Source organism: Panulirus ornatus, chromosome 48, assembly GCF_036320965.1.
Source record: "Panulirus ornatus isolate Po-2019 chromosome 48, ASM3632096v1, whole genome shotgun sequence".
NCBI lineage: Eukaryota > Metazoa > Arthropoda > Malacostraca > Decapoda > Palinuridae > Panulirus > Panulirus ornatus.
This window is the reverse complement of record NC_092271.1, coordinates 27,709,926-27,736,296: the sequence shown is the minus strand read 5'-3', so window position 1 is coordinate 27,736,296 and position 26,371 is coordinate 27,709,926. Positions and strand designations below refer to the sequence as shown.

The 26,371-nt window shown below is 37.2% G+C and overlaps 1 protein-coding gene across 3 annotated transcripts in view; it reads left to right on the top strand.

Annotated features, from left to right (window-relative positions):
- LOC139763903 (uncharacterized) overlaps window positions 1–25,971 on the top strand; it is a 181,455-nt gene extending 155,484 nt beyond the window's left edge. For all 3 annotated transcript variants that reach the window (XM_071690322.1, XM_071690324.1, XM_071690323.1), the window contains exons 5-7: window positions 14,600–14,719; window positions 16,866–17,065; window positions 21,387–25,971. In XM_071690322.1, coding sequence (XP_071546423.1) covers window positions 14,600–14,719; window positions 16,866–17,065; window positions 21,387–21,849 — 783 coding nt within the window. In that variant the 3' untranslated portion in view covers window positions 21,850–25,971. The remainder of the gene's footprint in view (window positions 1–14,599; window positions 14,720–16,865; window positions 17,066–21,386) is intronic.
- Window positions 25,972–26,371: the final 400 nt, after the last annotated feature.

Here is a 26,371-nt window from a genome sequence, read left to right as displayed (position 1 = left end):
TTTACTTCATAGAAAATATTGATTTACTTCTATTTTGAGTTATCATCTGCAAAAGGTTGGTTTGCATGTCAAACCATGAAACATCCCATTAGATCCATAAACATAGTTAATTTTCAAACATTTGAATGTGTACTTCATCCTTGTGTACCAGCATAAGTTTTCTGTTGGATGTTCATTAAGAAAACCATGTACAAGCAGATTAAGACATGTATTATTAATGGATATCTTTACCAGAGGGAGATGGGACCTCTAGCATCTACTCACATGTCATTCACAATTCTTATAATGGTTTGAAAATTAATTTGGTAGTATTACAGGTCCGAGGGTGTACCCCTTACCATATGTGAAAAAGGTATTGCTTACTGATTTGATGTGGTCTTAAAATGATTTCAGTATCTAAACCAATGCATTACTTCATGTTATATTTGTCATACTTCTTGTCCACCCATCCTAGCTAACATAAAGATATTGATTATGCAGTGATTCCTCAGTGGTTATTCATGTACTCTTTATAAAAAAAAATAGTGAACTTTGAATCTTGTCATTAAAGAAAGTATCAATGAACACCATTTTCAAGAAATGTCCTGCTTTAGAATTATTTCATATAGTCTTAGACATTACATTTATACTTCATGTTGAGAATTACCAGTACTTTATCATTCAATGTATATTATGGTCTTACAAAGATTTAGAATGCTATTAAAGTAGTGGTCATTATCTGTGGTATTTAATCTTATGACAATATTAATTTTCTATAGGTACACTAAGTCTATTTTGATCTAATTTCATGAATTCCGGTGAGTATCATATTTCATATTTTACTGCTAGTATGCATTAATATATGTTTTGTTCTTCCATTTCAGTCTTTGTGATAATTCACATCCTTAGATTTTTTTTTAAAGCTTTCAGATTCAAATAGACAGATTATTAGAGTGAGATATAGGGAAAATTGTAATTTGATTCACTGTGAGAAGTCATGGTGTAATTATGCACAACGAATTACTGAAGTTACTTGTATCAAAACATCTGTGATCTTTATGCCTTCCATGTATTTGTAAAATTGTGAGTTGGGGCCTTGAATTTGTACTCATTGTGTATAGAGAAAGAATATTCCATTTCTGTAAACTTTTTGGTAGAGAGTATTTTTGGTACTTTTGTAGTATGCTTTGTATCTTTTCTAATAAAGATTAGCAGCTAAAATGTTTTCCTCTATACCAATCAAAGCAAATTGTATACCTTGAAAATGTATTGCTGCACTCAGATTTATGATTATGTATGTTACACATATGGGTAGGTGTGAAATGTGTACTCTTACTGCATGATGATCTGAAACAGTATTGCATTTAGAATTATATGAATATAAAGGTTGTGGTTGGCAAACTTTATTCCACTGGAGACATGCAAAGAAATATAGAGAAATTAGTAACAATCTATTCTATTTCAATTTCTGCTTATTCTTTTTATACGGATGCCAAAATTTTGCAATTGTAATATGGTATGGCAAAGTTATTGTCACCAATAATTTGTAAATAGTTGGTTTCAGTGCTTTGATGTAGGTTCAATTCTCTGATTGTTGTAAAATAATGGGCCAGTGATACTTATATCAAAATACAAGTCAGGTATGAATTTAGAGGCTCTGCTCTTTACTGTTTATTTATAAAAGGGGCCTAAGATGGCCAACTTTCAAAGTTGATTAAAATTGATGTTGTAATATATCATATGACATTCGCAAAGGTTGAATTGAATGATTATAGTTATATAGATCTGAGCCATAACTAATAGGAAACAAGTGGCCAGAAAGAGGGCCAGGTTTCAAAGATGCATGGAAGCAAGTTTGTAACATACAATTTGTTACTGTAGATATATTATGCTCCTTTAAGTGGGGCTATTTTATTCTCATTTGGTTTTAATTTACATACTGATGGTGAATTTAGAGGTTTGAAGCATACAAAACACTTCAGAAAATTTTAGATTTGAGAGTAAAGGAGATGAGTTTCTCCGTCATAAAATGTATAATAGTTTTATAGAATACTAACCATTATATTTTAAAATTTTCATGGATTTTGTGAGCTTAGGGTCTTCACATTTGCTGTGATTTACATATGTTTCATATCTATTTTGGATTGCTGTGCAATTATATTATGAAAGAAATAGAGAACCTTGTACTTATCTTTTAGACTTTTTATGACTACTAATTAGATGTTGCAGCGCAATATGTTGTGCTGTTTCTTAAATTTACAATACCAGATGCACTAGAACTTAGTTTAGTTTGTTGTTCATAATATTAGCTTTGCTATGTGTACAGAAATGAAGTTAAGTTTTTCAAATTCTGTATGATAATAAATCAATAGTTTGTTTAGACAGTTAGGATGTCAGAATTAAGACTTAATGTGGATATTTGTGATAGTATGCATTTCTCCTTTTTTTTCATTGTTGAAGTAAGGCTTATGTAACCCATCTGATATCCCAAAGCAGAAGTCTATTTGGAAAATAACTTTTCATTTTATTTTTCTGTGTAATAACTATTGTTTAATGAGTTTTACTTTCTTCTTTACATTAAATTATATGTCTTCTGTAAATGAAAAATAAATTCCATATTCTCAAGGTGGCGGTTATCAGGTAAATGATTTCTTAGTATCAGGTATGCTATTTGAGCAGTTTAGCAGCATGCTTCAACAGACTTTGAGCAATCTTGTTCACTGATATATCCAGACCATAGTCAATAAAAAGTTGATATGATTTGTAAATATTTACCCTAAACTGAATTTTCTGACAGTCCTGAAGTCAAATCAAATTGTATACAGCATAATCCTGTAAGTCCTTGAAATCTCTTATCACTCATTCAGTGTGAGATTATATTTGATGTTCTAAGTAAATTTGGTAATATTAATACTAAAGCAACTACTTTTTTAGTAATAAATTATCCCATTTGAGTTATGGTAAAACATAGAATTATTACTATAATCATGGTCTGTGGAAACATGCATCTACTAGGTAAACAAGATGCTTAGAAATTCTGTTACAATAATAAGCATGGGCAATAGGTAAAGTGCATGACCTTATTAAAGAACTGCAAGTAGCTGGAGCTTCTTACCAGTATTGCATGTTCACTTTAGATACTGACTTTTTCAAGTTTTTAAAGAATTAGACTATGTAGATTTCTCTTTGATTAATATATGTTATACACACAATCAATATATATATATATATATATATATATATTTTTTTTTTTTTTTTTTTTTTTTTAAACTATTCGCCATTTCCCGCGTTAGCGAGGTAGCGTTAAGAACAGAGAACTGGGCCACTGAGGAAATATCCTCACCTGGCCCCCTTCTCTGTTCCTTCTTTTGGAAAATTAAAAAAAATTGAGAGGGGAGGATTTCCAGCCCCCCGCTCCCTCCCCTTTTAGTCGCCTTCTACGACACGCAGGGAATACGTGGGAAGTATTCTTTCTCCCCTATCCCCAGGGATAATATATATATATATATGTATAATGCACCAAAACCACAGCTCCCAAAACCAGGGCATGTGAAGCGTCTGGGGTAAACCATGGAAAGTTCTGTGGGGCCTGGATGTGGAAAGGGAGCTGTGGTTTTAGTGCATTATTACATGACAGCTAGAGACTGAGTGTGAACAAATGGGGCCTTTGTTGTCTTTTCCTAGCACTACCTCGCACACATAAGGGGGGAGGGGGTTGTTATTCCACGTGTAGCGAGGTGGCGATGGGAATGAATAAAGGCAGGCAGTGTGAATTGTGTGCATGGGTATATATGTATGTGTCTGTGTGTGTATATATATGTGTACATAGAGATGTATGGGTGTGTATGTTTGCGTGTGTGGACGTGTGTGTATATACATGTGTATGGGGGTGGGTTGGGCCATTTCTTTCTTCTGTTTCTTTGCGCTACCTCGCAAATGCGGGAGACAGTGACAAAGCAAAATAAATAAATATAAATATATATATATATATATATATATATATATATATATATATATATATATATATATATATATATATATATATATATATATATATATATATATGTGTGTGTGTGTGTGTGTGTGTGTATATATGTGTATATATATGTGTGTATATATATATATATATATATATATATATATATATATATATATATATATATATATATATATATATATATATATATATTCTTTCATACATATTCGCCATTTCCTGCCTTGGTGAAGTAACATTTAAAACAGAGGGCTGAGCCGAAGAAGGAAGATGAAAGCTGGCAAGGCAGTGGGTTTGGATGGTATTGCAGTGGAATTTGTTAAAAAAGGGGGTGACTATATTGTTGACTGGTTGGTAAGGTTATTTAATGTATGTATGATTCATGTTGAGGTGCCTGAGGATTGGTGGAATGCTTGCATAGTGCCATTGTACAAAGGCAAATTACAGAGGTATAAGTTTGTTGAGTATTCCTGGTAAATTATATGGGAGGGTATTGATTGAGAGGGTGAAGGCATGTACAGAGCATCAGATTGGGGAAGAGCAGTGTGGTTTCAGAAGTGGTGGAGGATGTGTGGATCAGGTGTTTGCTTTGAAGAATGTATGTGAGAAATACTTAGAAAAGCAAATGGATTTGTATGTAGCATTTATGGATCTGGAGAAGGCATATGATAGAGTTGATAGAGATGCTCTGTGGAAGGTATTAAGAATATATGGTGTGGGAGGCAAGTTGTTAGAAGCAGTGAAAAGTTTTTATCGAGGATGTAAGGCATGTGTACGTGTAGGAAGAGAGGAAAGTGATTGGTTCTCAGTGAATGTAGGTTTGCGGCAGGGGTGTGTGATGTCTCCATGGTTGTTTAATTTGTTTATGGATGGGGTTGTTAGGGAGGTGAATGCAAGAGTTTTGGAAAGAGGGGCAAGCATGCTGTCTGTTGTGGATGAGAGAGCTTGGGAAGTGAGTCAGTTGTTGTTCGCTGATGATACAGCGCTGGTGGCTGATTCATGTGAGAAACTGCAGAAGCTGGTGACTGAGTTTGGTAAAATGTGTGAAAGAAGAAAGTTGAGAGTAAATGTGAATAAGAGCAAGGTTATTAGGTACAGTAGGGTTGGGGGTCAAGATAATTGGGATGTAAGTTTGAATGGAGAAAAACTGGAGGAAGTGAAGTGTTTTAGATATCTGGGAGTGTGTTTGGCAGTGGATGGAACCATGGAAGCGGAAGTAAATCATAGGGTGGGGGAGGGGGCGAAAATTCTGGGAGCGTTGAACAATGTGTGGAAGTCGAGAGCATTATCTCGGAAAGCAAAAATGGGTATGTTTGAAGGAATAGTGGTTCCAACAATGTTATATGGTTGCGAGGCGTGGGCTATGTATAGAGGTGTGTGGAGGAGGGTGGATGTGCTGGAAGTGAGATGTTTGAGGACAATATGTGGTGTACGGTGGTTTGATAGAGTAAGTAATAATAGAGTAAGAGAGATATGTGGTGATGAAAAGAGTGTGGTTGAGAGAGCAGAAGAGGGTGTTTTGAAATGGTTTGGTCACATGGAGAGAATGAGTGAGGAAAGGTTGACGAAGAGGATATATGTGTCAGAGGTGGAGGGAACGAGGAGAAGTGGGAGACCAAATTGGAGGTGGAAAGATAGAGTGAAAAAAAATTTGAGTGATCGGGGCCTGAATATGCAGGAGGGTGAAAGGCGTGCAAGGAATAGAGTGAATTGGAACGATTTGGTATACCGGGGTCGACGTGCTGTCAATGGATTGAACCAGGGCATGTGAAGCGTCTGGGGTAAACCATGGAAAGTTCTGTGGGGCCTGGATGTGGAAAGGGAGCTGTGGTTTCGTGCATTATACATGACAGCTAGAGACTGAGTGTGAATGAATGGGGCCTTTGTTGTCTTTTCCTAGCGCTACCTCGCACACATGAGGGGGGAGGGGGTTGTTATTTTCATGTGTGGCAAGGTGGCGATGGGAATGAATAAAGGCAGACTATGAATTATGTACATGTGTATATATGTATATGTCTGTGTGTGTATATATATGTATACATTGAGATGTATAGGTATGTATATTTGCATGTGTGGACGTGTATGTATATACATGCGTATGTGGGTGGATTGGGCCATTCTTTCATCAGTTTCCTTGCACTGCCTCGCTAACGCGGGAGACAGCGGCAAAGCAAAATAAGTAGAAATGAAATAAATAAATGTGTCTGTGTGTGTGTTACTGGACACCACCTGAAAGAGTTTAAGCTGAGTGAAAAGTCACCTTTGGTGAGACTTTATCACTGGGACAAAGGTTTTGCCAAAGAACTTCTTGCTCTAAAGGAGTATACATTTCCCTGCAGCACATCCTTGGGCTGCAAGAGCCTTTAGAAAGAGGTCCTTCTTTTGGAAAATTAAAAAAAAACGAGAGGGGAGGATTTCCAGCAACCCGCTCCCTCCCTTTTTAGTCGCCTTCTATGACACGAAGGCGACTAAAAGGGGAGGGAGCGGGTGGCTGGAAATCCTTCCCTCTCGTTTTTTTTTAATTTTCCAAAAGAGGAACAGAGATGAGTGCCAAGTGGGGATATTCCCTCAAAGGCTCAGTCTTCTGTTCATAACGCTACCTGGCTAATGCGGGAAATGGCAAATAGTATGAAAAAAAAATATGTGGCTGATTCATGTGAGAAACTGCAGAAGCTGGTGACTGAGTTTGGTAAAGTGTGTGAAAGAAGAAAGTTAAGAGTAAATGTGAATAAGAGCAAGGTTATTAGGTACAGTAGGGTTGAGGGTCAAGTCAATTGGGAGGTGAGTTTGAATGGAGAAAAACTGGAGGAAGTAAAGTGTTTTAGATACCTGGGAGTGGATCTGGCAGCGGATGGAACCATGGAAGCGGAAGTGGATCATAGGATGGGGGAGGGGGCGAAAATTCTGGGAGCCTTGAAGAATGTGTGGAAGTCGAGAACATTATCTCGGAAAGCAAAAATGAGTATGTTTGAAGGAATAGTGGTTCCAACAATGTTGTATGGTTGCGAGGTGTGGGCTATGGATAGAGTGGTGTGCAGGAGGATGGATGTGCTGGAAATGAGATGTTTGAGGACAATGTGTGGTGTGAGGTGGTTTGATCGAGTAAGTAACGTAAGGGTAAGAGAGATGTGTGGAAATAAAAAGAGCGTGGTTGAGAGAGCAGAAGAGGATGTTTTGAAATGGTTTGGGCACATGGAGAGAATGAGTGAGGAAAGATTGACCAAGAGGATATATGTGTCGGAGGTGGAGGGAACGAGGAGAAGAGGGAGACCAAATTGGAGGTGGAAAGATGGAGTGAAAAAGATTTTGTGTGATCGGGGCCTGAACATGCAGGAGGGTGAAAGGAGGGCAAGGAATAGAGTGAATTGGAGCGATGTGGTATACCGGGGTTGACGTGCTGTCAGTGGATTGAATCAGGGCATGTGAAGCGTCTGGGGTAAACCATGGAAAGCTGTGTAGGTATGTATATTTGCGTGTGTGGACGTATGTATATACATGTGTATGGGGGTGGGTTGGGCCATTTCTTTCGTCTGTTTCCTTGCGCTACCTCGCAAACGCGGGAGACAGCGACAAAGCAATGGTTTGCTATGGTTGCGAGGCGTGGGCTATGGATAGAGTTGTGCGCAGGAGGATGGATGTGCTGGAAATGAGATGTTTGAGGACAATGTGTGGTGTGAGGTGGTTTAATCGAGTGAGTAACGTAAGGGTAAGAGAGATGTGTGGAAATAAAAAGAGCGTGGTTGAGAGAGCAGAAGAGGGTGTTTTGAAGTGGTTTGGGCACATGGAGAGGATGAGTGAGGAAAGATTGACCAAGAGGATATATGTGTCGGAGGTGGAGGGAACAAGGAGAAGAGGGAGACCAAATTGGAGGTGGAAAGATGAAGTGAAAAAGATTTTGTGTGATCGGGGCCTGAACATGCAGGAGGGTGAAAGGAGGGCAAGGAATAGAGTGAATTGGAGCGATGTGGTATACCGGGGTTGACGTGCTGTCATTGGATTGAAGCAAGGCATGTGAAGCGTCTGGGGTAAACCATGGAAAGCTGTGTAGGTATGTATATTTGCGTGTGTGGACGTATGTATATACATGTGTATGGGGGGGGGGCATTTCTTTCGTCTGTTTCCTTGCGCTACCTCGCAAACGCGGGAGACAGCGACAAAGTATAATAATAAAAAATATATATATATATATATATATATATATCCAAGCCCTGCTACTGAGTGTAGCACAGCCTTTGTATATAGAAGATCCAGGAAAAGGGTTTCTGAAATATCATAAGAACACTTTTAGAAAGGGGTCTTGGGGTAGTAATAGACTAACTATGGCATGTTAAAAAGATCTGCACCTACCGAACCGACTCATGAAGCACTTCTAACCCAGTCCAGTGAGATCTATTTTCCCAAAGAAAACAAGCATACTCATGAGACTCTACCAAAAAATCAGTCACAAATTAACTAGACCCCTAGGCAGGAGAACATGTAGAACCTACACAAAATCCTTCCAGAAACAACTGCTCCCTCACCTTTCTCTCCCACTGATGCAAGTAGTGCAGTTAAACCTTAAAGAACTCTCCTGCAACAGTTCCTGATCATATGCCAGACTTTCACTTAAATGACTTTGTTCCACTTACAGTTCAAACACTTATAGATATCCAGCTACTCCTTGTTCCACAATAAAATACCTTGCATCTGAAAATTTGCCTACATGATAACAATCCTAAACCCCCTCAAACCACCTAATTACATTACACTTTTGGAACAGTGGTTCATCCAGAACAGAACCTTTGCATCTTCATGTTAGTCTTCAGTCTTTCACTTAACCTCATACAGACACAGTTCCACCTCACACCCTTTTTAGTCACCTTGAATGGATGATCATTCCCACTAACCAAAACATGTCACTACACTTTATGACTGGTGGTCACGCCTGGTGTATATGGTTGGCTTTATAGTGCTGCAGGAATTTCATTAAGTTAGAAGGGACTTCTAGGGCAGGAGAGTTCTTTGTTTTAATTGTATTTCTTGTATCAGTGGGAGTGAAGAGTGTTTTTTTTTTGTGTGTGTGGATTTTGCATAAGTTTTTCATGACTTTCCTGTTAAGGGGTGAGTTTGGTTTGTGGCTGATTTTCGAGAAGTGTTGCATGAGTGTGTGTGTGTTCTGTGGGAGAGAGGACATCTTGGAATGGGTCAGATAGTGCTTCATGAGTCAGAGGTGGATTATTCATTTATTTGTAATCAACCCAGAATTCTTTCCTGAAAGGGTCTAGCTGTTACCCAGGATGCTTTTTCCAGGGAATCTTGGAGCCCCAAGGCTGCACTGCACTCAGTAGGAGGGACAAGATGGATTTCTTTGAAATGAGAAACTCTTTGATGACACTGTTCTTTCTCTAGTCAAATGATGATTTTACAGCCTCATCAAAAGTGACTTTTCACTCACAGTGTAACTTCAAGAAGGCAGAGTCTGGTAATGCACACACGCATGCCACACACCACATTTTATATATATATATATATATATATATATATATATATATATATTTTTTTTTTTTTTTTTTTTTTTATACTTTGTCGCTGTCTCCCGCGTTTGCGAGGTAGCGCAAGGAAACATATATATATATATATATATATATATATATATATATATAATTCCCTGGCGATAGGGGAGAAAGAATACTTCCCACATATTCCCTGCGTGTCGTAGAAGGCGACTAAAAGGGAAGGGAGCGGGGGGCTGGAAATCCTCCCCTCTCATTTTTTTTTTTAATTTTCCAAAAGAAGGAACAGAGAAGAGGGCCAGGTGAGGATATTCCCTCAAAGGCCCAGTCCTCTGTTCTTAACACTACCTCGCTATCGCAGGAAATGGCAAATAGGATGAAAAATATATATATATATATATATATATATATATATATATATATATATATATATATATATATATATATATATATATATATTATCCCTGGGGATAGGGGATTAAGAATACTTCCCACTTATTCCCTGCGTGTCGTAGAAGGCGACTAAAAGGGGAGGGAGCGGGGGGCTGGAAATCCTCCCCTCTTGTTTTTTTTTTAATTTTCCAAAAGAAGGAACAGAGGGGGCCAGGTGAGGATATTCCAAAAAAGGCCCAGTCCTCTGTTCTTAACCCTACCTCGCTAACGCGGGAAATGGCGAATAGTTTGAAAAAAAAAATATGTGGCTGATTCATGTGAGAAACTGCAGAAGCTGGTGACTGAGTTTGGTAAAATGTGTGAAAGAAGAAAGTTAAGAGTAAATGTGAATAAGAGCAAGGTTATTAGGTACAGTAGGGTTGAGGGTCAAGTCAATTGGGAGGTGAGTTTGAATGGAGAAAAACTGAGGAAGTAAAGTGTTTTAGATACCTGGGAGTGGATCTGGCAGCGGATGGAACCATGGAAGCGGAAGTGGATCATAGGATGGGGGAGGGGGCGAAAATTCTGGGAGCCTTGAAGAATGTGTGGAAGTCGAGAACATTATCTCGGAAAGCAAAAATGGGTATGTTTGAAGGAATAGTGGTTCCAACAATGTTGTATGGTTGCGAGGTGTGGGCTATGGATAGAGTGGTGTGCAGGAGGATGGATGTGCTGGAAATGAGATGTTTGAGGACAATGTGTGGTGTGAGGTGGTTTGATCGAGTAAGTAACGTAAGGTAAGAGAGATGTGTGGAAATAAAAAGAGCGTGGTTGAGAGAGCAGAAGAGGATGTTTTGAAATGGTTTGGGCACATGGAGAGAATGAGTGAGGAAAGATTGACCAAGAGGATATATGTGTCGGAGGTGGAGGGAACAAGGAGAAGAGGGAGACCAAATTGGAGGTGGAAAGATGGAGTGAAAAAGATTTTGTGTGATCGGGGCCTGAACATGCAGGAGGGTGAAAGGAGGGCAAGGAATAGAGTGAATTGGAGCGATGTGGTATACCGGGGTTGACGTGCTGTCAGTGGATTGAATCAGGGCATGTGAAGCGTCTGGGGTAAACCATGGAAAGCTGTGTAGGTATGTATATTTGCGTGTGTGGACGTATGTATATACATGTGTATGGGGGTGGGTTGGGCCATTTCTTTCGTCTGTTTCCTTGCGCTACCTCGCAAACGCGGGAGACAGCGACAAAGCAATGGTTTGCTATGTTGCGAGGCGTGGGCTATGGATAGAGTGGTGTGCAGGAGGATGGATGTGCTGGAAATGAGATGTTTGAGGACAATGTGTGGTGTGAGGTGGTTTAATCGAGTGAGTAACGTAAGGGTAAGAGAGATGTGTGGAAATAAAAAGAGCGTGGTTGAGAGAGCAGAAGAGGGTGTTTTGAAATGGTTTGGGCACATGGAGAGAATGAGTGAGGAAAGATTGACCAAGAGGATATATGTGTCGGAGGTGGAGGGAACAAGGAGAAGAGGGAGACCAAATTGGAGGTGGAAAGATGAAGTGAAAAAGATTTTGTGTGATCGGGGCCTGAACATGCAGGAGGGTGAAAGGAGGGCAAGGAATAGAGTGAATTGGAGCGATGTGGTATACCGGGGTTGACGTGCTGTCATTGGATTGAAGCAAGGCATGTGAAGCGTCTGGGGTAAACCATGGAAAGCTGTGTAGGTATGTATATTTGCGTGTGTGGACGTATGTATATACATGTGTATGGGGGGGGGGCATTTCTTTCGTCTGTTTCCTTGCGCTACCTCGCAAACGCGGGAGACAGCGACAAAGTATAATAATAAAAAATATATATATATATATATATATATATATCCAAGCCCTGCTACTGAGTGTAGCACAGCCTTTGTATATAGAAGATCCAGGAAAAGGGTTTCTGAAATATCATAAGAACACTTTTAGAAAGGGGTCTTGGGGTAGTAATAGACTAACTATGGCATGTTAAAAAGATCTGCACCTACCGAACCGACTCATGAAGCACTTCTAACCCAGTCCAGTGAGATCTATTTTCCCAAAGAAAACAAGCATACTCATGAGACTCTACCAAAAAATCAGTCACAAATTAACTAGACCCCTAGGTAGGAGAACATGTAGAACCTACACAAAATCCTTCCAGAAACAACTGCTCCCTCACCTTTCTCTCCCACTGATGCAAGTAGTGCAGTTAAACCTTAAAGAACTCTCCTGCAACAGTTCCTGATAATATGCCAGACTTTCACTTAAATGACTTTGTTCCACTTACAGTTCAAACACTTATAGATATCCAGCTACTCCTTGTTCCACAATAAAATACCTTGCATCTGAAAATTTGCCTACATGATAACAATCCTAAACCCCCTCAAACCACCTAATTACATTACACTTTTGGAACAGTGGTTCATCCAGAACAGAACCTTTGCATCTTCATGTTAGTCTTCAGTCTTTCACTTAACCTCATACAGACACAGTTCCACCTCACACCCTTTTTAGTCACCTTGAATGGATGATCATTCCCACTAACCAAAACATGTCACTACACTTTATGACTGGTGGTCATGCCTGGTGTATATGGTTGGCTTTATAGTGCTGCAGGAATTTCATTAAGTTAGAAGGGACTTCTAGGGCAGGAGAGTTCTTTGTTTTAATTGTATTTCTTGTATCAGTGGGAGTGAAGAGTGTTTTTTTTTTTGTGTGTGTGGATTTTGCATAAGTTTTTCATGACTTTCCTGTTAAGGGGTGAGTTTGGTTTGTGGCTGATTTTCGAGAAGTGTTGCATGAGTGTGTGTGTGTTCTGTGGGAGAGAGGACATCTTGGAATGGGTCAGATAGTGCTTCATGAGTCAGAGGTGGATTATTCATTTATTTGTAATCAACCCAGAATTCTTTCCTGAAAGGGTCTAGCTGTTACCCAGGATGCTTTTTCCAGGGAATCTTGGAGCCCCAAGGCTGCACTGCACTCAGTAGGAGGGACAAGATGGATTTCTTTGAAATGAGAAACTCTTTGATGACACTGTTCTTTCTCTAGTCAAATGATGATTTTACAGCCTCATCAAAAGTGACTTTTCACTCACAGTGTAACTTCAAGAAGGCAGAGTCTGGTAATGCACACACGCATGCCACACACCACATTTTATATATATATATATATATATATATATATATATATATATATATATATATATATATATATATATATATATATATATATATATAATTCCCTGGCGATAGGGGAGAAAGAATACTTCCCACGTATTCCCTGCGTGTCGTAGAAGGCGACTAAAAGGGAAGGGAGCGGGGGGGCTGGAAATCCTCCCCTCTCATTTTTTTTTTTAATTTTCCAAAAGAAGGAACAGAGAAGAGGGCCAGGTGAGGATATTCCCTCAAAGGCCCAGTCCTCTGTTCTTAACACTACCTCGCTATCGCAGGAAATGGCGAATAGGATGAAAAATATATATATATATATATATATATATATATATATATATATATATATATATGTATATATATATATATATATATATATATATATATATATATATATATATATTTTTTTTTTCAAACTATTCGCCATTTCCCGCATTAGCAAGGTAGCGCCAAGAACAGAGGACCGGGCCTCTGAGGGAACATCCTCACCTGGCCCCCTTCTCTGTTCCTTCCTTTGGAAAATTAAAAAAAAAAACAAGAGGGGAGGATTTCCAGCCCCCCGCTCCCTCCCCTTTTAGTCGCCTTTTACGACACACAGGGAATACGTGGGAAGTATTCTTTCTCCCCTATCCCCAGGGATAATATATATATATATATATATATATATATATATATATATATATATATATATATATATATATATATATCAAAGGCCCAGTCCTCTGTTCTTAACTATATATATATATATATATATGTGTGTGTGTGTGTGTGTGTAAGGAATGTATACTGTGTAACTCGGAAATACTGTAAATACTTTAGTTTGGTTTTTGATGTATTTTGTGTAGATTTGATGTGTAGGTGATTGCTCGATTAGATGCATATCCTTGTGAATTAATTACAAATTAAATATCCAATGATTAAGGGTACCACTAGATTTGTTTTCTTTTGCATGCTTTTGTTTCAAAAGTTCCTGTTCTGCACTTCCATGCTTGAAACTCATACACTAGCATTAAAATCATGATGATATTTATTGATTTGCATCATTGATATATTATTGAAAGCTTATTCTTATCCTTCTTTAAATATTTAATTTTGTTTATTGAATGTGGGAATGTTGTAGTAACAGACAAATAACTTTTTTATTTATTCATTGCTGATTTGTATTCCCAGATAATTTTCAAGACTTGATGTAGATAAAAAAAGTTATATATATATATATATATATATATATAGAGAGAGAGAGAGAGAGAGAGAGAGAGAGAAGGGGGGCCAGGCGAGGATATTCCCTCAAAGGCCCAGTCCTCTGTTCTTAACGCTACCTCGCTAATGCGGGAAATGGCGAATAGTATGAAAGAAAAAGAAAAGAATATATATATATATATATATATATATATATATATATATATATATATATATATATATAAAGTGAAAATGATTTTATTAGTCACCAAGTGCCTTATGCTTTGATTTTAAATTTCTGCCATGAATAAAGTCAGATGATCACTAGCTTATCAACATATTGTAGCAGACAGAGTTTGGATTTCTTGTATCATTAATTCTTGATAATGACATCAGGAGGAAGATGATGGTGACCCCCCAAGCAGCAGTAGTGATGGTCTTCGCATGACAGTGGTAACCATACCTTCCTCCCTTGGCAGCCCAAATGGTCCTCCATTACTCACTCCAATTTCCCAGGTGAGAGACACTGAGTGCAGTTATTAGGGTACAAATCTTCCCCACCCATATCATCATATTCTAAAAAAATGAATAGAAGAAAGAGGCAAGTAAGGATTTTTCCTTTATGGCTTGGTTGGATCATCTTAAAACCTCTTTGTGTCTCACTCTCTCTCAAAAAGAAAAAAAAAAGCTGAGTTAGGGTTGTATTAGATTAGCCTATGTAACCTAATCATCCTTAGCCTAGCTTAGAAATATCTCGTCAGAGTATACAAAACTGCAGGTGATCAGCTTGGTGTTTTGTTCATGCTACAGTGCTAGGACAGGAAAAGGTAAACAGGTGCCAAAAGAAGTATGTAGGTAAATTAGAAATTTTGAAGCTATGCAATGACAACAAACTGTAGAGGCTCACCAGATCTTGGTATAAGAGATGTCATTGTTGTTATATGGGTCCTAGGATCCCTTTTTTTTTGGGGGGGGGGATCACTAGGCTCTCACTAGATGTAGATGAGATATTGGAGTTTTGTTTATGATGAGCTAGTGTTGAGCATTAAAAGTTTTTTGTTTTATTCAAGATGGTGACAGCATGAGCAGGACAGGTTGTGTGTGGTTAATTCTATCTATATACTCACGATAATGAATGCTAACCAGGCTTAAGGTACAAGAGCATGAAACTTCTTTGGGTAGTGTAGATTTGCGAGGATATATCTTGGGGAGAGGTTTGTTGAGGTTGATGTTTGTCAACTGTAGTGTGGGTGATGTGCCCTTGAAAGCATTTGGATGCATGTATATGGGCCATGAATTTGGAATTTGGTTGTTTAAGTGATTGAAATGTAAGGCTGGGTCTTGTTTCATGTATTTATTCAGTTGTATATTGCAGATGGTATATTGAATTTATGTATGTAATTGAATTAATCATATATTGTCTTTTTCAGATATGAACTTTAGCTTACAGTTTATTTGGTTATATTTTTAAGAATTTTCCTTGTTGATGTGTACATTCCACTTGCCTCTGTGTATTCTTTTATATCACTAATATGGCATGTAGATATAGCCATTCCTTGCTTGAAGGCTTAAACTTTGCTGGAATATGTTTACAGATGATGGCAAAGTCATGAATGAGGTAAAAAGTCTATTGCATTGCATCAGCTCACAGGGAACATGGACAAACTCCAAAGTTAGTCTGATTCATGGTTAATGAAATTCAGCATGATTAAGTGTAAAGTTATGAGGGTGGGATATGGTGAAAGTAAGCATCAACATAAACATGTTTAGTGGGATTTGGGAGTTGACATCATCTCTATCCTGTCGCCAGTCTCACATTAGGGAAATCTTAAAAGATGCATATTGTCTATTGACAAATATAAGAAAAGCATTCAAGTAGGGATAAGAACAATATGCAGCAAGCTTATCACATCTTACATTAGGCCAACAGCAGGCAATGCTTCTTAAGTTTGGTCACACTGCTTATAAAGGCAGTATTTTGTGAATAATGTTGAAGAAAGCACAACCACTCATATAACAGAAGTCTAACCATGGAGCTAAAGAGTTGAACTATCATATAGCATTTCAAACTTAAGTATGTTGCCAGCATTCTCTCTCTTTATTTAGCTTGTCACATTCATCCACAATTTTATACAAATAGTTTTCTGTGGAGACCAACCACTCAAGGATGAGCTGTAATGATGCCTCCTTCTTCCCTCGATGACCTAAGCTTTGGAATTCTCCTCCTTTTGTCTTTCCTTCTTCATATAACCTTTATTCCTTTAAGAATCAGGTTTCGAAACTCTTGTGGAGCCCAGATTAATTTCTACTGTATTTCTATATAACTTTTTTCTTTCACCTGAGATGGCCTTGATTAATGGCATGTTATTTGCCCCATGCATATTGTTCTCTATAGGTAAAAAGAGTTTCCTGTGTAATACCTTGATATGATATTTTGTAGATTTCTCTTTGCATTATTCAAAGAACTTGAGTGTGTGAATGATCTAATTTATACTGCATCCTTTTAGAGAATTGTTTTTCTCAATTCTCCAATGGTATTCCATGGACATGCATTCAGGGCATCCATGTTGATGTAGTCAGTCATAGTATTAGAATATGAGATTGAATCCCGTCTTGAACTCTTCATTGAAACTGCAAACTTACAAGCCTCATTGACTTACAGGCTCGGCAGTGTCAGCTTTGTCTTGTCACACTTGCTAATGCAAACCTTCTTCGTCGTCATGTAGAAGATCATCACTTCCATATACGCAAATATGATTGTGTTCACTGTGGGAAAAAGTTCAAGCGGAAAGAACATAAAGAAAGACATGAACGAATTCATACTGGTGAAAAGCCGTTTGTTTGCCATATCTGTAATGCTAGGTAAGTACCTATCATAATCTGTAGCAGTCTCTAAGGCTATCAGTCTTATTCTGTTGCCATATTTAGAACTCAGCAAGGTTTGAACTGAATATAAATTTAGAAGTCATTAAAATTTCTTTATCTTTCCAGGCAATTGCTCATGATGGTGGTTGTTCCTTGATACAAAGTTGACATTATTGTATAATGTTATTAATTTTTTATCAAGCTGTTGTTTTATTATATTTGATGAATGAATAGATTAATTTAGACATGTTCTAAGCTGAATTATGCATGAACTTTATATATGTAATAGAACTAATTATATTATCAAACTGGCATCTATATAAAGTGCATTATTCACTGCAGATGAAAATATTCATGAGATATTTTTGCAAAATTATGAGACGAATTATTCACTAAATGAGCGAAATTGGTTTTAGATTCTTAGATTTTCTCAAATGATGTAACTTAAATGAGTGTAATGATAATCGCATTCCTTTTTGTCATACACCTAATGGGTATTGACTTTGTTTTTTAAATCAGGTGGTGTTCTCATAATCCAAGTGATCATTGTGTGGCAAATATAAATGGATTTTTATTGAGTAAGAATGATAGAATTTAAATTATCTTTAAAAAAGTATCATCTAGTGAATTAGCCTGCAGTATATTAACCCTTGAACTACAAAATACGTCATTTGATGTTACACTATCAGCTCTGAAATGTCACCTTTCTTTTTCATTTACTCTTGTTCGTGGTTTCCTGTGTCAGCATTGTAGTGCCCAGGAACTGGTCCATTCCACTGACAACACGTTGCCCCTTTTATACCTCATTGCTCCAGTTCACTGCATCCCCTGCACCCCTTTCACCCTCCTGCATGGTCAGGCCTCAAGTACTCAAATTCTTATTCACTCCATCCTTCGATCTCTGATTCTTCTTGTCCTCTCCTCTTTATCAACTTCTCACACATTTTCTCCTTTGTATAGGATATTTCACCACATGTTCGGCTTTCTCAACCATATTCTTCTTGTTACCACACCTCTCTCTCTTACCCTATTTATATTTATTTGGTCGACCCTACTTTCATCCCATATGGTCCTCAAACATTTAATTTCTAACACATTCATCCTCTTCCATACATTCTCATCTACAGACCATGTGTTGCATCCATATATCATTGCTTGGACTACTGTACCTTCAAACATATATATTTTTACCCAGATAGTGATTTCTCTCCATATATTCCTCAATGCTTCCAGAACCTTTACACCCTCACCCACCCTATGACTCGCTTCAGCTTCCATGTTCTGTTTGCTGCTGTGTCCATTCCCAGGTATATACCACACCATTTTCTCCATTAAAACTCACACCACAGCTAACCTCTTTCTTTGCACAGCTAAACTGAATACCCTAGCTTTTATTCACATAATCTCAACTTTTTCCTTTCACACAGTTTCTCAAACTCAGACATTGTCTTCTGTCTCCTTCCCTTGAATCTGCCATCATTTTCACATCATCAGCAAACAACAACTCACCCACTTCCTAGGTCTTCCTCTCTCTCCAATGCCCTTGCATTTACCTACCCCACCAGCCCATCAGGAAATGAATTATCAGCCATGATGACACCACACAGCCCTACTGCAGACCCACCTTCACCTGGAACCTTTCACCCTCCTCTCTGCCTATATGCACACATGCTTTGTTCTCTTGATAAAAACACTATTGCCTATAATAGATATCCTTCCACACCATATAATTGACATACTTTCCATAAAGCATCTTTATCAACCCTGTCATTTCTTCCACAGATTCATAAATGCCACATGCAAATCCATTTGTTTCTCCATTTCTCATAATCATTCTTCAAACACCTTATCCACACCTCCTCTACCACTTGTGAAACAACATTTTTCCTCCCCAGTCTGATGCTTTGTGAATGCCACCACCCTCTCAATCACCACTTTTCCATACAGCTTACCAGATACTCCCACAGACTTTTACCTATAATTCAGATGCTCACCTTTACCACTTTGCCTTTAAATTGTGTCATTATACATGCATTCTGCCAATTCTCATGCATCTCATCTTGATCCTTACATACATTGATAAACCGAGCTAACCAATCAACAACACTGTCAGCACCTTCCCTACCTCATCCCTCATCCACATCTCATCGTACACAAGGCTTTTACCATGACATCTCTTTTCACCAAACCACTTGCCATGACTCGCTCATTTTGCATACCTTCCCAACCCAAACACCGTACATATTTCATCCTGCGATCAAACACATTCAATACTCACTGTCTTTTTTCCTCATCACTGCTTGTTACCACTTTTTCATTTGCTGCCTTCAGCAACATTCCCATTTGTTTGTTAGTTTTTCTTGTAAAATATTTTCTTTTTCTCCCTGAAGTTTGCTGCAACTCTTTCGCCCTAATTCTCATTTGCCCTCTTTTTCAGCCCCTGCACTCTCCTCTTGACCTACCTCTTCCTCTTGTACAACTCTCAGTCACACTTTCCCATTAAGAACCACCCATACACCTCCCTTTTCTCTTTCATTAGCAGCTTTAATTTGTCATCCCGCCTCTCACTACCTTTTCTCACCTGTCCACTTTCCACCTCCTACATGCCACACACTTCTCTTGCACATTCCAGCACAGCTTCCTTAAATACCTCCCATTCCTCACCCACTCCCTTAACTTTGTTTACTCTCACCCTCTGCCACTTTACACTTAGTGTCTCCAGATATTTCATCACACAAGTTTCTCTTCCATACTCACTTACTTTCACCACCTTCATCCATAAACCTACATTTCCTCATTTACAGAAACATCGATAATTCTTCACTCTATGCCAGGTTTCTGCTATTTCGTAAATGTTACTTAAGATCACATCCAATCTTCCACTTACCTTTCTCTGCCTTCCCTCTAGCTTTGGTTATTCTATATATGTGTTTTTCAGATTCTGTTTTGTTCTTTTGCTTGTTAGGGGAAGGAATAAGACCTTTTTTTTTTACCAACTTGTGGCCTAAGTCAAATAGCATAGATGATGAACCCCTAACTCCTCTTTCTCTCTGGTCCTCAGTGGTAGGATAAGCAGACATTGTTTACATTGGTATATATTGACTATAACAATGAAAATTAAAGTAAATTTTAGATGAGATTTTCAGATTCTTTTGATTTTAAGAATTGAATCATCCATCACTATGGGAAGTTAGATTTTCATAGGTTCTCTGTTCTTGGAAGTGTTCATACATCAACATTAATAAACCTACAGTTTGTTGCTCATTGTATAAGGCGATAATTGGGGATGGCTATGTAGGTTAGGTAAAATATGGGCTATAAAAGTAGGTGAAACGCTATGAAATCAACAGAACCTAAAATGAAATCACATAACTTCCCACAGCAGCCAAGATTTACTTTAATTTTCAATTATATTTGAAGTATATGAATGTTATGACCATTTTCTGGGAATTGGGAAGAATAATTGAAGTTAATCATGTGTAGGTTTTGCTTCTTTGTCTTCAGAAAAGACATATTGCTCAGTATGAAATCACTTATGGACATCTCATGTAATGTTAAGATTATCTTCTCCAGTGATACCATGTGCACAGTTCAAATTGTCTCTGTGAAAAGAATGTGTTCCCTATCCCAATAAATATCTAACAGGTGTGCTAATGTGTCTCTTCTTTCATATATATACAGGAATTGTATCACCTGTAGTTTTTGTGACTAAAGATGATTCACATAAGTAAGTCATCAGTAGTATGAGTGTTTCTTTTTGCTCTCTCTGCTGTAAATATTGAATTGGTTTTATGTAATGGTATCTCTGTAAGAAAATGTATCATTGTAGAACAATGATTAAACCTCATTAATGGCACCTGGTGCATAAATCTTATAACAAAAGTTTTGATGCATAACACATGACAACTAGTGTGAACAAATGTGGCCTTTTTTGTCTATTTTTTCTAGCGCTGTCTCACTTATATGGGGGATGGCGATGCTGTTTCCTTTGGGGTGGGGGGACCAGGAATGGATGAAGGCAAGCAAGTATGGATATGTACATGTGTATATATGTATATGTCTGTGTATATGTATGTGTGTGTGTGAATATATGTGTGTATAAAAGTGAATGGGCCTTTCTTCATTTGTTTCCTGGTGCTGTGTTGCTGATGCAGGAAATGGTGATCAATAATGATAATAATAATGATTATGATAATATTAATAATGATAATATTGATAATAGTTTGCATATTTTCATATACGAAACTTTTCTGTTTAAAAACCATGAGGGCATTTTACAGTCCTACTGTCAGCTAATATATTTCTTTTTCCTTTCCAGATTTACACAGAAGGAGCACCTTAAAGGTCACATTGAAAATGTCCACCACAAACATGGTGAAAAAGGCTTAGATGGCACTGGAGACTTTGACAAAGACTTGGATGACCGTGATTACAAAGAAGATGAGGATATAGATATCCCAGCCCCTTCATCCTCTCCTCCCTCATCTACCTCCTCCCCATCCCTTGCCCCAGTCTCCTCTCTCATATCTTTAGCTTCTTCTGCTTCACCATTATCAACTATCCCACCCACACCATCCCTCCTAGCTAGTACAACATCCATCTTGGGAACGACAACCCCATCAGTTATCCCATCCATGACCCCATCATCATCATCAACCACCTCATCATTGGCCAGTGATCTCAACATGAATCAGTTCACTGCTTTGTATGCACCAGTTACACGAAAAACAGTTAATTCACCAAACAAACATATGCAAACAATAACCATAAATTTCAATTAGTGCCAGTTTTAGTTTTTAAGTTTGTAATTATGACGTATTTCTCCATTTTTGTAAATAGTTTTGCATTCACTGCCATAAGTAATGATGTACATCAGTTCAGTCATTCGTTGAGTGTTATTGTATATGCTTGACACTATTCTTCATAACACTTTCGTAAAAGTACTCATTTAATATCTTTTGAGACGGACTCAAAAAGTGTTACAGTTAGTTACAGTGTTACCATAAAATCACCAAAAATTAGCTTTCTTCAGTAGATGATACATAGGTAGAAGCAGCACTGCAACGTAAACAAGTATGAAATACTGCATGTGTAAGGTGTGCACATAATATTTTAACTGTTTGACTTGTTAATCAAAGTTCAGGCTATTTTTTTGCATCAGTTCTCAATAAGTCGGCCCAACACTGTAGTCTATATTGTTATCCTCATTTTCCTGGAATTTAGTACATGGCCAATAATTGAACAGACAGTAGTTTTAAAATCTGAATATTAAAAAGATATTAAAAGTAAAGTACAGAGCATAACAAGTTGGATAAACTATTGTACTTGTATTATTTTTTTAATGAATGTTCGTAGCAGAGGCTTCAAGTGACTAATTGCCATGATTATAATGATATCTAATGGGAAAGTGTTGGTTTGGTGCCTTAGACTGCATATCTGTGATAGAACTTGTTTCAGTGCTTACAATACAATACAGTGTTCTTCCATAGAGTTAACTGTTACTTAATGAATATTTCATTTATAATTTGAGAATAAGAAAAATAAGGGATGTGATTGTTGCTGAAGGGTGATATTTACCAAAGTAAGTTCTTAGAAAATCCTACTTTTTGCATTACCATATTTTGAAAGAGTGGCATTGAAGTCTACTTAAAAAAAATTTAAGGCCAGGCTTTAAACGTGAAGGCAAAGTGAAGTGATTTCGCAATGTCCAGAGTGGAGTTGGTGTGAACCCAAATGCCCTATGAATATTTTATCAAGGAAAGAAAAGTTCACGAGGTTGCTACCTCTCCTGTCTTACAGTTCATAATATCAGTATGATAAATGTTGGCATGATTAAAATGTTTCCTGTAAAAATTAGTAATTAGAAAAATAGATTTTAAAGAACCCAGTTTGATCAAAGCAGCTATGGCATTGAGAGCTATAATAGTAAATGACAACATACAGAGTTGTTTGTTTTTTTAGTGTCAAGTTGGATGCACTTTTTTCACATTTTTACATGGTAAACTGCTACTTTACTGGAAATTAGAAAGATAGACCCTGTTTAGTTAAATTAGTTTCATTCACAAAATGTATTTCAAGATAAAATGGTATTATCTTGCATTCCCAATTCTAAGAACCTTAGGTGAATGATGTTGCTTTTTGCTGGGTCTTTGTGAACTGAAGTGGAAATAATTTTCTACTTTGTTAAATGTGGTAAATATATTTGGGGAGTGCATTGTTCTTAAGTAGACATCAATGCCACTGACATGTTACTGTTAATAAAGTGCTACTAAGTTTAACCATTCTAGAGTTTCTGCTGGTGCCTTAAAAATATATAATACATAAATGCAAAATAGCTCACCATGGGCATTATTGAATATTGCTCACATAAGTCTCAGATATTCCATTATCATTCATTTAATCCAGTCATACTTTTCATCCTCAGAGTAAACATCTTGTTGGTGCTTTATTATTTAAATTTGTTGAAATAATGCAGGTCATGAAGAATAGGGTGGTCTTATTCTTGAAGCAGCTCCGGAGCTGCCAATTTTCATAAACACAGTGATGCTGGTGCCTTTACAGTTGCTTTTTCAGTTTAGGTAAATGTTAACTGTGAACAAATAAGTATTCCTAAGTTATTTTCCAACTGTGCTCATTTTCATGAAAAGTTTGTTTACACCTGTTCATGACAGAAGTAAAAGCAAGAATAAAAATTAATTGTATTTTTTTTTATCTCAGAATAATGTTTTCTGAGAAGAAAAATTTTAAGCAGTAAAAAATAACTTCTCATACCCATAGAAATCAAAGATACTTAAAAACTTTTCACCTTAAAGAAAAAACTATTTGTTATTACCTTAGTTAACCTTGTATTTGGGTGAAAGTTGATAGTTATGGATGTACACAAATGTTAGAAAATTTAGGTTTAAGAATTGCTCAACAGTAATTAGAATAAATCAACAGCTATAAACTGTTTTCTGTTCATTATATCTTTATTCACTTCATTTGACAGGTGAGCTGTTTTAGATTGTGAACATGGTATCATCATCTTTCTGTAAGTGACTAGTTTAAGTTAATGTTTTACAAACATCTGATTCTTTATCCTTAACTAAATGGATGTAATTACAGTTGCCAATAATTTTCATGATCTTTCTGCTATGTAAAGTTAATGAATATTCTGTTGATTTGGTTGTGAAAGTTTATATAGACTTCCCCAGAAAGTAAGCTATTTGGAAAGTCTATACCACAGGTTAACTCCCACCTTTATGTTAAATCCTATTTTGTTTTCTTTATTAGCTGTTCCTTTACCTTAATTTTTATTGCTTTGCCACAGGTGGTTTTTATAGTTCAATTCATATTGTAGGGTAAGATATGAAAAGATAAATAATTTTATTATTAACATTCTTGACTTTACAGACTTGATGCAGGAGTGGATATTTTCCTCATGAACTAAGTGTTTAACCAATTTATTCATTTTTTATTTGCCCGTTCTGCAAGTTATACATCTTGCTGACTCTGATTTTGACCTTTTATTGCTTACATTCATAAGTTTTTATTCAGTGACTTTACCATATATATTCTACAGACAGTGTTTGTGTTAGTTATGAGCTATAAAGGCTTTTCATTTATCTGCTGTAATCATAGCTATTTTTATTTTCTTTTGCAAATCATATAGGTTCATCTAGTTATGTTGTGGATATTTATTTATTAATTCTTTATTACATGATGCCATATTTTTGTTCATAAACTATTTAGTCTGACACATTCTGAATGAAGGTCATGTTTAAAAACCAACTGAGAATTCCATGATGAACAGTAAGATAGTTATTTCAAACTCCATTCACATAGAAGCTATTGATAGTCTTTTTGTATGAGAACAAATTTATTCCACTGTTTGCAGATGATCATTTAATTCATTTAAAGCTATTGTTAAACTCTTCACATGGAGAAATGGGCTTTTTGATTTTGTTGGTAAAATTGGTGAAATCCAAGTACAATCTGATATACAGTAGACAACCTCACAGATTAATCATGGGTTTTCTGCCTACTTATATGCATTTTGTCATTTGAGAATTATTATACATCAAGGTAAAAGCAATATTTACCTTAATAGCTTTTAATGTAAGTCTTCATAATAGTAAGACTTACAGCCATGTGAACGAATGAGGCCTTTACTTTGTCAGTACCTGACACTACCTCATAAATGCAGAAAAATTTTCATTTGTTCTTGATGCTACCTTGCTATGGTACTTGCTATGGTAGAGGAAGCAATTGCATAAATTCCTTAAAGGCTTGGTCATCTCTTTTGGTTGCTATCATGTTAATGCCGTAAATAGCGAACATGTGGTTTCAGTGCATTGCACATGAAAGCTAGAGAATGGATATGAGCAAATGTGGCTTTTCTTGACACTACCTCACTAATGCAAGAAATGGCGATCAAGTATGAAGCATCTGGGGCAAACCTTGGAAAGGTCTCTGGAGCCTGGTCGTGGATTTGGTGCATTACATGTGACAGCTAGAGAATGGATCCAATTGGATCTGGCCTTTGTTCCTGGTGCTACCTTGCTAACTCGGGAAATGGCAGTCAAGTATGAAAAAGAAAAATATATTTTTGTTTTCCTCACAAATGTTTGCCATTTCCCACATTAGCAAGGTAGTACCATGTGTACACAAAAAAATGGTCTCATTTATTTGCATCCACTCTATAGCTTTCATGTAAAATGCCCCAAAACCAAAGCCCATCTACAATCATGCCCCAAATACCTTTCCATGGTTTCCCCAAAACTTTGTAGGCCCTGGTTCATCCCACTAACAGCATGCCATTCCTATAAAGCACGTGGCTTCAATTCACTCTATCCCTTGTATGCCTCAAACTCCAGCATGTTCAGGCCCCATCCTCAGAGCTGCCAACCATTACATTTTTGCCATATTTATTGTTTTTTTTTTAGATGAATACAGCAGTACAATTTTTGTTGGTTTTTTTTTTTTTTTTTTTTTTTTTTTTTTTTTTTTTTTTTTATACTTTGTCGCTGTCTCCCGCGTTTGCGAGGTAGCGCAAGGAAACAGACGAAAGAAATGGCCCAACCCCCCCCCCCCCCATACACATGTACATACACACGTCCACACACGCAAATATACATACCTACACAGCTTTCCATGGTTTACCCCAGACGCTTCACATGCCTTGCTTCAATCCACTGACAGCACGTCAACCCCTGTATACCACATGACTCCAATTCACTCTATTTCTTGCCCTCCTTTCACCCTCCTGCATGTTCAGGCCCCGATCACACAAAATCTTTTTCACTCCATCTTTCCACCTCCAAT